This window comes from Chrysochloris asiatica, unplaced genomic scaffold, assembly GCF_000296735.1.
Source record: "Chrysochloris asiatica unplaced genomic scaffold, ChrAsi1.0 scaffold00099, whole genome shotgun sequence".
In the NCBI taxonomy this organism is placed as follows: Eukaryota; Metazoa; Chordata; class Mammalia; order Afrosoricida; family Chrysochloridae; genus Chrysochloris; species Chrysochloris asiatica.
In genome coordinates, this window is record NW_006408617.1 from 10725459 (window position 1) to 10737757 (window position 12299).

At 38.1% G+C, this 12299-nt stretch overlaps 1 protein-coding gene across 4 annotated transcripts in view; it reads right to left on the reverse strand.

The window, feature by feature from the left end:
• Window positions 1-12299, reverse strand: part of ABCB11 (ATP-binding cassette, sub-family B (MDR/TAP), member 11) — a 109481-nt gene that overhangs the window by 38246 nt on the left and 58936 nt on the right. For 3 of the 4 annotated variants that reach the window (XM_006867017.1, XM_006867015.1, XM_006867016.1), the window contains exons 16-17: window positions 11139-11208; window positions 5600-5702 (exon numbers count right to left, since the gene is read on the reverse strand). In XM_006867017.1, coding sequence (XP_006867079.1) covers window positions 5600-5702; window positions 11139-11208 — 173 coding nt within the window. Of the gene's footprint in view, window positions 1-5599; window positions 5703-11138; window positions 11215-12299 lie in introns of all 4 variants that reach the window. The other variant, XM_006867014.1, reaches the window with a different exon arrangement.

The window sequence follows — 12299 nt, forward strand, 5'->3', positions numbered from 1 at the left end:
TCCATCTTACCAAACATGATATCCTTCTCCAGCGACTGGTCCCTCCTGACAATATGTCCAAAGGATGAGAGACGAAGTTTGGCCATCTTGGCCTCCAAGGAGCACTCTGGCTGCAATTCTTCCAAAATGGATCTGTTGGTTCTTTTGGCAGCCCATGGCACTTTCAATATTCTCCTCCAACACCATAACTCAAAGCATCAATTCTTCTACAGTCTTCTTTACTCATTGTCCAGCTTTTGCATGCATATGAGGTGATTGAAAATACCATTTACCCTTTAGGCAGCTGAAAATCAGCTAGAGGCAACAGCAAAGAACTTCTAATACTTTCCTTTTGCTCACAAAGTCAAAGACCACATTACCAATTCAATTTAAATAAAAGCCTAGTGTCCTGTCCATTTCATTATTGTTGCAAACCGAGTCAAATGAAGCAAGACTGCTCAGGCTGATGATGAATTTTCTCTTGCCTCCAACTGAAGTTTTCTCTTGGCCTACCTTCCACATTTGCACTTTGTCATTACTACTCATTCATGCAGCTAATCTTTCTGTTCAATTATTTCCTCTTCAGCAGCTTATTAACTCTAAGCAATCAATGCTAGACAAGAAGAAGTATGCCTTAGAAGGTATAACTGGAACAGGCATAGAAAGAATGCAATTCTAGTCTGGATCCCACAGTGTTATCCATGGAATGTATCACCAAGCACTTTAGCTATCTGTGCTTAGTTACCTCATCCTTAAAATGAAGAAACAGAACTTGGTTGTTTGGGGGAGACATCTTTCTATGGATTTCTCACATTTCTGCATGTTTTGTGAGCAGAGGCATTGGCTGCTTTTGTTCTGACCATTTTTTTTTTTAAAGGTGCTTGCATGGCAGTCTTGGAAAACAGAGACAATGTCTGTCTCTTAAGGGAAGGCCCTTGTTCTCACTGCCTATTATAAAAGATTTAGATTCCTGAAGCTCAGTATTCCTCTCTGGTCACACACCTCATTTCACTTGCTGGTATCATCTGACTCTCTTTGCATCATATGGTAGGAATGCATGGTTGGATTAGGGAACTCATGCAAATCTTGTACTCTGAATACTGTCATTATTGTGATTTACCCAGGGCTCTCATGTGTTCTGCCAGCATCTGTAAGGTTCTGTTAGGCTAACTTTTGAGCTTGCAAGTAAGTAGAGCAAAGTATCAGACCCTTCACAGTTCTAGGCAGTTGTTGATATCCAGACCAGGCTGCTCATCAGTCTCATGGAGGGAGATCATTAAACATACAGACAAGGAGGCTTCAAAAATACAAGGGGACTTCAAAAAATTCATGGAAAAATGAAATTAAAAAATAAAGGAATTCTTCCATGAACTCTTTGAAGTCCCCTTCCAGTTTTGGCACAGTGGCAGCAGCAATGGGCTCAAAAATAGCAGCAATTCTGAGGCTGGCACAGGACCAAGCAGTGTTTTGTTCTGTTGTGCATAGAGTCACTATCAGTAGGTACCGACTCAATGACACCTAAGAACAACATAACCAGAAATTAACACTTAGTAGGTATAAGCATGAATCTGTGTCTAGAAATATACTTAAATAATACTGATGAACAAAGCCCAGTTTCTGAGACCTTCAGATCATGTCCAACATGTCTTTCTGAACGAAATGTCTAAGACTCTCTAATTTTATATGTTGAAAGTGCCAGTTGTGCTGTGCCATATGAGGGTAATGAGAAATTTATAGAAGTGCCTTGTTCTTGTTGTTGTTAAGTGCCATAGTGACCCCATATAGGGTTTCTGAGGAACGGCTGGTGAGCTTGAACCACCAACCTTGTGGTTCAAACAGACATTGCAGTCCAGAGCATCAACTCACAATGCCACATCTGAAGTCCTAAAAGTGCATTAGCACTTATTGAATTCTGCCTACTCTACACAGTAGGTGTGTAGTTAATGTTTGTGGATGAAAGAATGAATGAAGTTTTTATGTTCATGATGCTAAAACACGTACTTGTGTTTTTAAAATACTGATTGTTCACCTGTTATGATGGTTTGTGCTAGACCTAGGGTTTTGTCCTTTTTTTTCCTTAGTTCTCCATGTGCAAACCAAGTGAAAATTTAACTTCCTACTTCAATGATATGCCCCACTTTCTATACTTGGTTACACTGATTTCTATACTCCAATTTAAAATGGATTCTGCCTTGATAATGGTTTTTTAATTTTCTTGATTAGAAATGACAAAGGGGCAGAGAGAGTTTTCCATTGAGCAAATGCCAAGTATACTCCTTTTCATGGGTTCTCGTAACCAATGCCTAAACCCTAGATGAAAATGACGTTGTGGTGACGTTACAGATTTCTCATAGTTGACCCTGACTTGATCTGGTATGCATTCTGCCCTGTTTTCTGGTTTCAATGAAAGAGATGCTTAGATATCAGAGACTGGGAGAGCTTCTAGCCCTAATCCTGATCTTTATTTTGTCAGTATTAATTTGATCCTCCTTGTGGGATTATGATTAACTTTTGCATTAATTTCACCCCATTTATGGGAACCAAGAGCATGGCTTGGAGCACAAGGAGACATGGATGATAGTCTTAGCTCTGTCACCAGAAAACTATGAGATATTATTGTGTGAGTCACCCCACCTAGAGTTTGGAAGCACAAGCTTCCTGTGAAATATTTTCATCTCAATTTTCAGAAACTAGGTGGAGACTCCTTTGTGTAAGTACATCTTTGGCATTGCAACAGAAGAGAGAATCTTTCCCAATATGTAGACGGTAGGTCAGGACTTCTTCAAAAGGAGAAAAGAAAAGGATTTATGCTTGGGCTTGCAGAATTTAGTTAAGTATTAAAATACCAAATTGAGCAACATTTACTCATGCAATGCTATGTGGAATTAGACGTTCCATAAATCAAATTTCATTAACCCTGATTCCATTATTTCCTTTTTAAAAATAGTTATTTAAATCTAAATGACTCTATTGTAATCATTACATAAATGAGGAATATTAAGGCAAACATAAGGTATTTTCCTCTTGGGGCTTTAGCACCTTAACTAGAAAGAATACAAAATGACAGAATTAGAAAATGATAGTGGCTTATATTTAATTGAGTTTAAACATTTTATTTTAAATTTATAATGTTGATGAGTAGGCTATTATGTGAAATCTTTTATCTCTCAAAAACTAATTCATGTATTTAATTTTGATTTTTTTTTTAATTTAAATGGATACTTTCTGAGATTTTCCTGCTATTCCACACCTCCACGTGATTTTCCTCTGTGAATGTGATGGACCATCTACCAGCTTCAACAACAATAAAGTGGTCAGATTCATCCATTCTTCTTTCCTCCCTCCCTCTCTTCCTCCCTTTCTTCCTTTTATTATCAAATATTTACTCAGATACAGGAGATAAAAAAAGGAATCTAAGTGGTAACTGTTGTGTTTGAAATTTCAATGTAATGCATTTCTCTACATCACCTGAAGGTCTTCTGAAATCTTATTCGTATAAAATACATCTTGTCATTAGTTACTAGTGGCAGCGCCATGGACGTAAGTGAAACACCTCATTCTAGAAGGGAATTGAATCTTTCATGGCAAGATGCAATAATAAAGCATGCTTGCTAAATATGCTTCCTCTTCCTCTCACTGTGATTCCATCTCACTAATCTGGAGAAAAAGTGGCCTTTTAAATTTATTTAAACCAACACTATTAGATATTGAAAGGAGCTCTGGTAGCATAGTGGTTACGAATCGGGCTGTGAACCACAAGGTCAGTAGTTTGAAACTACTAGCGGCTCCGCGGGAGAAAGATGAGGCTTTCTGCTCCCGTAAAGATTTACAGCCTCGGAAACCCTGTACAGGGTCGCTATGGGTCGGAACAGACTCGACGGCACTTAACAACAACAACATGGGCTGCAAACCGCAAGGTCAGCAGTTCAAAACTACCAGCCGCTCCGTGGGAGAAAGATGAGGCTTTCTGCTCCCATAAAGATTTACAGCCTCGGAAATCCTGTACAGGGTCGCTATGGGTCAGAACCCACTCGACGGCACTCAACAACATTAGATATTGAGTTCTTGTAGCGTAGTGGTTATGAATCGGGCTGCGTGCGAACCACAAGGTCAGCTTTTTGAAACTACCAGCTGTTCGGTGGGAGGAAGATGAGGCTTTGCTTTGTGCTCCTGTAAGGATTTATAGCCTCGGAAACCATGTGCAGGGCCGCTATGAGTCGGAACCGACTCCACGGCACATAACCACTATTAGATATTGAGACCTCTACTTATTCAGCACCCATACATCAAAACAAAAAGAAAGCCTTAACAATTCTCTCTTATAGTAATAAAGGCATGTATATAGTCCCATACTTTATTCTAAACTTGCCCATTGTGGGCAGTGTTTACAACTGTTTCTTAAATAGATCCATACACTGGGATTTTAATGACGACAATGTAAAAATTATGTCATATGTAAGGATGTGCCTGTAATTAAAATATCTTTGATTTATTTGCATTAATAAATCTTGTGATTTGGGTTTACTTTACTGTAGAAACTGAATTTTTGATCCCAGTTTTTAAGTCCTTAATGTTCTGGTAGGTGCCCCATTTGATACAATAACTAGTAAGGTACAGCTACTAAGTTTCAGAAGATTCTAACTTCGTAAGGAGATAAGACAAATATTCAAATCAGAAATACTTCAAATAAGACTCAATAAGAAAATCATCTTTGAACCTTCAAATGAGAGGTGATGGAGGATAAAATGAGAGAATCTGGGCTGAGCAGTGAAGTATAAAGTCAGAAAGATGTCCACACCACAAGGGGACACGGGCACCTTGTGTGAAAGTTAGTGCCTGCCACAACTTTGCATACCTCAAAGCTTATAAAAACAAAACAAAACACAAACTTTATATTGTTATATGTGTTCATTCCTCTGTTCTCTCTTAAATTCTTTGTAACTTTGAACTATATTAAAGTGAGCACTGTTGATTTTAAATGCATTCTAATTAAATTATTTTCCAAGTGTGTAAATAAGCTGTCCAAAAGATCTAACCAAGCTCTGTTGATTCAAAATTTGTAATAACCTGTATAAGAGTTAGACCTATCAAAGTACCTTCGCTGAACAAATACATTTGTCAAGGTTATTATAACTTAACAGAAGATTTTAAAATATGAGGGGAAAAATATGCTTTCAAGTGTTCTTTTAAAACTTTAAAAGGAGACCTGTATATGAGGGAGTTTCAATAAGTTCATTAAAAACAATTGAATGAAAGAATTTTGGAATTTTTCCCATGAGCATGAAATCCCCTCATATAAGCAAATAATCTGCTCAGTACAAATAATTTCACTGTTTATTAGAATGATTCCTTTAAGAACTATTAAGTTAACCTTAGTAGTCCAGTTTTAGTTACCATGCATTTTTTAAAAGTAGTAATTAACTAACTAATCTGTGTTTATTTTAGAACATTTTGTAAAATTTAGCATTTTCATCAAGTCTAAACAGATCCCCCCATTTAGTCTGACTTGGTGAAACATTATCAAATATATGCCTAGACAATGTATTTTCAGGTTTAAAAGGCATGCAATCCTCCCCAGGAGAGACTTTTTCCATTCCCCCATGAACAACTGGTGCCTGACCTTTCTGTCTTCTTCATAAGTAGACTTATGGTCTACAATGGCTAATGGAGTTTCATGTCCCAGGTAAGAAAGCTGAGACTTGGAGCGTTGCCGGATGGAAGCTCTGCAAATAAACAGAAAGATGAGTCTACAGGTTGCAGACAGCTTGGAGCAGAACCCAACTGGTTTCCAAATATACATCATGTATGTCAGATCAACAGAAATGTGTGGTAAGTCACGTGGCAACCAGGCCAGGGAGAGCCCTGGTTAAATTTGACAGAGCTATCCTTAAAACAAAACCAAAACCCATTGCGCCACTTCTGGCTCACGGTAATTCTACAGGACTGAGTAGATCGGCCCTCTGGGGTTTCTAAGGCTGTAATCTTTATGGAAGCAGATTGCCATATCTTTCTCCTACAGAGCAACTTGTAGGTTTAAACTGCAGCTGAGAACATCAATCACTGTGCCATCAGGGCCCCTTCCAACCTATCCTTACTACTACCATTGAGTCAAGTTACTTCGAGTGTAAGTCTTCATGGGAACAGAAAGCCTCATGTGCTCTCTCAAATCAGCTGGTGGATTTGAACTGCTGACCTTTGAGTAAATAGTCCAGAGCTTATCCTAGAGTGCCACACCAGGACTCCTTAGGACAGAACTAATCAGATACACTCCTGGGGCTGAGAGGTGGTGATACAAGCTCTTATAATTGCTGACCAAGAAGAAGTTGTCCCACTAGTCTACCAAAAACAAGCAAACAAACCAGATTCAAATACATTCCAAACCCACATGGTTCTGCTAATTTCCACCATGACAGAAGTCCATCACCTTTAATATACACCTCTCATCTGGTTATAGGTTGTAGTTTCGATTTTCTCTCTCTTTTAAGGCTATGCCAGAATTCACTTAAGGGGAGACCGCCTGGATGCTAATGAACTGGTAGGAGGAAATAAGGCCTCTAATGAGATATTCTCCAGAGTATGTACCACTCCCTAAGGATGCATTCAGTTAACAAATATCTTATTGAAATATAATATAGATTAATGTATTCATTCATTTATTCTTTCAATAGAGGCTTATTAGACATTAACAAAATATAAACCAATGCCAGACACTATGTGCATATGGTGGGGGTGCTGGCGTGAGTTACAAACATTGGTCCATCATAGATTTTTCCCTCCACAAAAGCCTCATTATTCCTGAGTCCATTCCAAGTCAACAATTCAATTGGACAGAGTAGAGCTGTGCTCTAAGGTTCCCGAGGCTAGCATTTTTATGGAGACTGACTACCACAGGTTTCTCCTGTGGGATGACTGGTGATTCCAAACCACTGACCTTTCAGCTTAGCAATCAAGTGCTTAACCACTGAACCACCAGGGCTCCTGATTATATTCCCTTTAGGCCTCTTTAACTACTTTTCAGCAAGTAATTAACCTTCTTGAACAAGTAATTCATATAACTAAATCTTTGCTTAGAGCACAGCCTTGAATTAAATGCTCTAGAAGGGGTAAAAGGAATCATGGTATGGTGCTGTAAGATAAGCACTAGACAGCTAACTGCAAGGTCAGTGGTTCAAATCCATCAGCCACTCCTCGGATATCCTATATAGGGTTGCTACAAGTAGGAACTGACTCAGTGACACTTGACAACAACAGAAGGGGTAAAGGCAGTGGTAGAGAGATAGGTTATCATGTCAGTGCCTACTAAAAGGCTCCTGACTTTAGTTAAAAAAAAAAAAAACAACAACAACAACTTTGAAAATTTTTTCATGAATATAGACAAATGCTCCCAGGCAGAATTCTTAACACATAAACTTTCAGCATTAAAGAAATTATTTCATTGAAACTTCTAAACCAGGATGTAAGACTGAAATTTTTAGTTTTATTAATAAGAACATGCTCTAAAAGATGTCTTGAGAGTAAATATCCATATATTGATTCATGCATTTATCCCAAGTCCTCCATCCCCCTTGCTCTGGTATATTCAAATTCTTGACAAGTCTTATTATGACTTAGCAAGAACCACTCCTCATCCTCCCTGTCTCCCACCAGGGTCTAGACAACAAACCCAGGACAATGAAAGCCAAGAGGGCAGTTTGTGGTAAAGGAGAATGTTTCAAGATATAGTTGATTACTCCATTTTGAGTATTGTTGTTAAGGGCCGTTAAGTTGGCTCCAACTCATAGTAACCCTGAATAGCATTTCTGAGGGACAGCTGGTGGGTTTGAACTGGTAACCTTGTGGTTCATAGTCTGGTGCTGACCCTACAGTATTACACCAGGAGTCCCATATTTTGAGCATGATGTTGTTGTTGTTAAGTGTCATCAAGTCGCTACTGACTCATAGCAACCCTGTTTCCGAGAAACAGCTGGTGAGCTGGAACTTCTTAGCTTGTGATTCAAAGCAACCTTGAAATCCAGTGCATTAACCCACAGGACCACACCAGGACTCCATTTTGAGCATAGGAAGACCTATATCTTTGGCTTCTCTAATTTCTACTGCTTTAATCTTATGTTCTTACATTTATCTTCCCTTTTCTTAAAACCATTTCACCCATTGAACATAGGATTTCACAATATGCCCATGAACTGTAAGCATGCTAGGCGGGTGCTCTACTTGATAGCTGGTTCCCCCTTCAACAAGTTAACCAATTCCCATCAAGTCATGGCTCATGGTGACCCACTGTATCCCATGGTTTTGCAGAGCAGAACTTTATTCCATGAGGCTTTCAGGGCTGCTGTCTTGTGAAAGCAGATGGCTAGGTAATTTATCTAAGGCATTTCTGGATGGGTTTGAACTTCCAACTTTCTGATTAGAAGCTTTTGTTGTTGATGTTAAAACCTCATAGCCAGCCTTTATAGGGTTTCTGAGGAGTGGCTAGAGGGCTTAAACTGCCGGCCTTGTGGCCAGCAGTGACGTGCTTATACTACAGTGCCACACCAGGACTCCTGTTTGTAGCTTAGTGCTTAGCTATTTCCACTACCTAGTGACTCCTAGCTTCCCCTCTAGTCCACCTTAAATATCAGAGTAAAATTCCATCACACCCCTTTTCAGAATCTGAGTATCTGCCACTCCTCTGCTTTGAAGTGGCAAACCCTTCTCACAATAAATAAAAACAGCTAATTTAAGGCTTCACTGTGCTCTTTCTCTTACCATTATTATTTAGGAAATTAGTTGCCCATTAAATTGTTCTTGAACTTAAAATATATTACTAAGGAGGGACTTAGCCATCATAAAGACTGAAGCCCAAGAAATAAGATATAAATTAACATCTCATTTAGCCATCTCTTTGCACAAAAATTTGTCAACATGCACAATGAGATATTTTTAACAGAGCTTCCTGTTCAGATTTATAAATCCTTCTCTGTTGGAGGTTAATTGTGCCTTTCATGTATGCACATTATATTTTTAGATTTCTTATCTTGAAACCAAAATGTAGGATTTATAAGAAATTATAGACAAATCAGAAATGTTTGTTTTTAAATAAATATCTGGTAATAATAAGACTGCAAACAAACGATTTCATACAGGTAGAACTTTGTTCATCTGAAAAGTTATGAAATGATTTTTTTTTTTTTTTTTTTTTGACATGACCACAAGATGTCCCTTTACTTTTCAACCTTTTAACAGGATCAAGAACAATCCTTAGTGAGCCTCTGTGTTTAAGAAGTTAGTTGTATCTTTGGGTTGCTATTCTAATGACCCTTATCATTTTAAGTTTTTATTCCAGTCAGAAAAGCATAATTAAATGTAATGCCAATTATCTATAAGGATTGTCTAATAATTTTGACTTATTATATTTGAACAACTTTCACATTCTAGAGTAACATGAAGTACTGTTTGATTATTTCCCAGATCATCAAATGAATAAAATTAGCATTCACTCTCATACTTCAGACACATTACCAATCCCTAGAGAAAGACATCATGCTCTGTAAAGAGTCAGCGAAAAAAAGAGAGACCCCCAGTGAGATGGACTGGCCCAGTGGCAGCAGCAATGGGTTCAAGCATAACCAAAAATTGTGAGAAGGGTGCAGGATGGGTAGTTTCACTCTGTTGTGCATAGGGTCATTGTGAGTCAGAACCGACTCAACAACACCTAACAACAACAAGAAGTAACTCTTAAAACTTTTCTGAATAGACTTGTTCTCCAGAAGAAAAATACAAACCCTAAGCATAAACTCAGTGAACTGTTTTTAAAATCCTGTTTTTAAATCCTGTGTTTGAACTATTGGGAGTTGTTACATCATTATCTTATTTTATGTCTTTTTAACCACTTTCTAGTAAACAAGTAACTCACTTGAACAAGCAATTCATATAACCTTTGCTCAGAACACAGCATTGAATTAAATGTCCTAGAAAAGGTAAAGGAGCCCTGGTGGTACCATGGGTTAAGCATCAGACTGCTAACCACCAAGTCTGTGGTTCAAATCCACTAGTAGTTCTTTAAGAGAAGGATGAGGCTGTCTACTTTTATAAAGATTGACAGGCATGGGAAAGCTATAGAAATCCTGTAGTACTACTCAGTCCAATAGGGTCCCTGTAAGTCATAATCAACTTGATGTCAGTAGGTCAAAAAGGTAAAGGCAATGGTACAGCTGAGCTACCAAGTCAGTGCCTTCTAATAGTCTCCTTAAGAAAACAATCTTGAAAAACATTTTTCTCATGAATATAGACAAATGGTCCAAGGCAGAATTCTTAAAACACAGACTTGTAGCATTAAAGAAACAATTATATTGAAATTTCTAAAACAAGATACAAGACTAAAATTTTTAGCCTTGTTAATAAGAATATATTCTTTTAAAAGATGTTTTAAAAGTGAAGCTATGTAATGGATCAGGACAAAAATAAATATTTCATGTTTAGGAAAACTCCCTTTATAAAATATATTGTGTGATGTTTTGTTTTTTGTGTTTTTCATCTAGTTAGTGAGTGATCTGACATCAGATGAGCAGGAGTAGTATTAATTCAATTGCAGTTTAATAAGTTAAATAGTGATGAAGCTAATGGTATGAATTTGACCTTCATAAAGACCACAATTTGCTTTGGAGAAAGAAGCTAAACACAGGTTTTCTTTTTTTTTAATTCCCTTTCTAATATCAGTCAATGGGGAGTGTGGTGGCTCTGTACAATAAGCACTGGACTTTGAAACACAAGGTCAGAAATTCAAGTCCACCAGCTCCTGCATGGGAGTAAGAAGAGGCTTTCTGCTCCCACACAGATGTACAACCTCAGAAGCCCTAAACAGGGTCACTGTGGGTCAGAACTGACTTGATAGCACTTGACCACAACAATATCAATAAATAGCATTTCAGGTATTTCAGTCTTTCCATCATGACCCATATACCCCAACAGATGCCAAGCCAATGTGGACCACATAAAGTCATGAAACAAAGACAAACATGTCAATATAAAATCCATTTAGATGTTCATATTACACAAAACTTGGGAACATGTATAGGGTTCCCTTGCTGTGCCCTGGGATATTATCTGAGGATCAAAGCAGAAGGGAACTCTGAAGGCTATTGGAAAACCTTAAAACCTGCCCAGTGACTTGAACTTACCTTAAGCTAGCATGGTAACTCCCTCTGCTGAAGGTCTCCTTTCTCTCAAGTGAGGTATCTTCATTTGCATCTTTGTCTATTCAACAGGAATGAGTGATTCTTTAGTACATACAGTAAGCAGAATTAGTCCTAAATAGAATTGTTTACTATATTTGTGTAGATATAATTACTTTGCCTGATGCCAGGACTTTTATTAATTTTATTGCAAGATATAGAATAGCAAGTATTCAGCACATTTTAACAGAAAATTTCAAAATACTGAGTAAGAGGGACTCATTTGAACTATATGATGACCTGTATGTTTTACCTCTGCGGAATTTGATATCTTATAATATGAGTTATTTAAAAAAGAGAGACAAAGGGGACTGGACTCCCACCAGAAATGACAAAAAGTGATAGATCTGCCATCAAGTCTAATCAGGGTAAGAGTTAAATATATATGAGTATAGTAAAATGGTAAACTAAGTTCAGCAAGGTTAACTAACTTAGGTGTGGAAAACATCAAACGTGGTCACTTGGTGGCACAAAGTGTTTGTTCTAGGATACTGATTGAAAGATTGGAGCTTTGAATCCATCAGTGGCACTACGAAACGTCTGATAATCTACTTCCATAAGAGTACAGCCACTGAACACCCAGATAGAGTGCAGTTCTGCTCTGAAATATGGGCTGTCATCAGTCAAGCCACTTTTGTTTGCAAAGCATAAGAAAGGGGATGGTATTTTAAAAAGACCTGGTTTTGGCTCTATATCTTGATCAAGTAATGTGACCTCCCCTGCCGTAATTATTTCCTTTACCATCCATTGCTGTTGTTGTTAAGTGCTATGGAGTCGGTTCTGATTCATAGCGACCCTGCAGAGGGTTTCCAAGGAGTGACTGGTGACTTTGAACCACTGACCTTATGGTTCAACTGACCTTGTGGTCCAGTACAGTATCCTACAGGGCCATACCAGGAGTCCATATACATAGGAGTCCTCATGTGGCACTGTAAGATAAATAGTGGGCTGTTAATCACAAGGTTGGCAGTTCAAACCTACCATCTGCTCCTCAGAAACCCTATACAGGGTCCCTATGAGTGGAAACCAACTTGATGGCATTTAACAACAACAACGATGTATATATTAAAACACATAGGAAGCCACAAAGCACTGTATACCTTATAT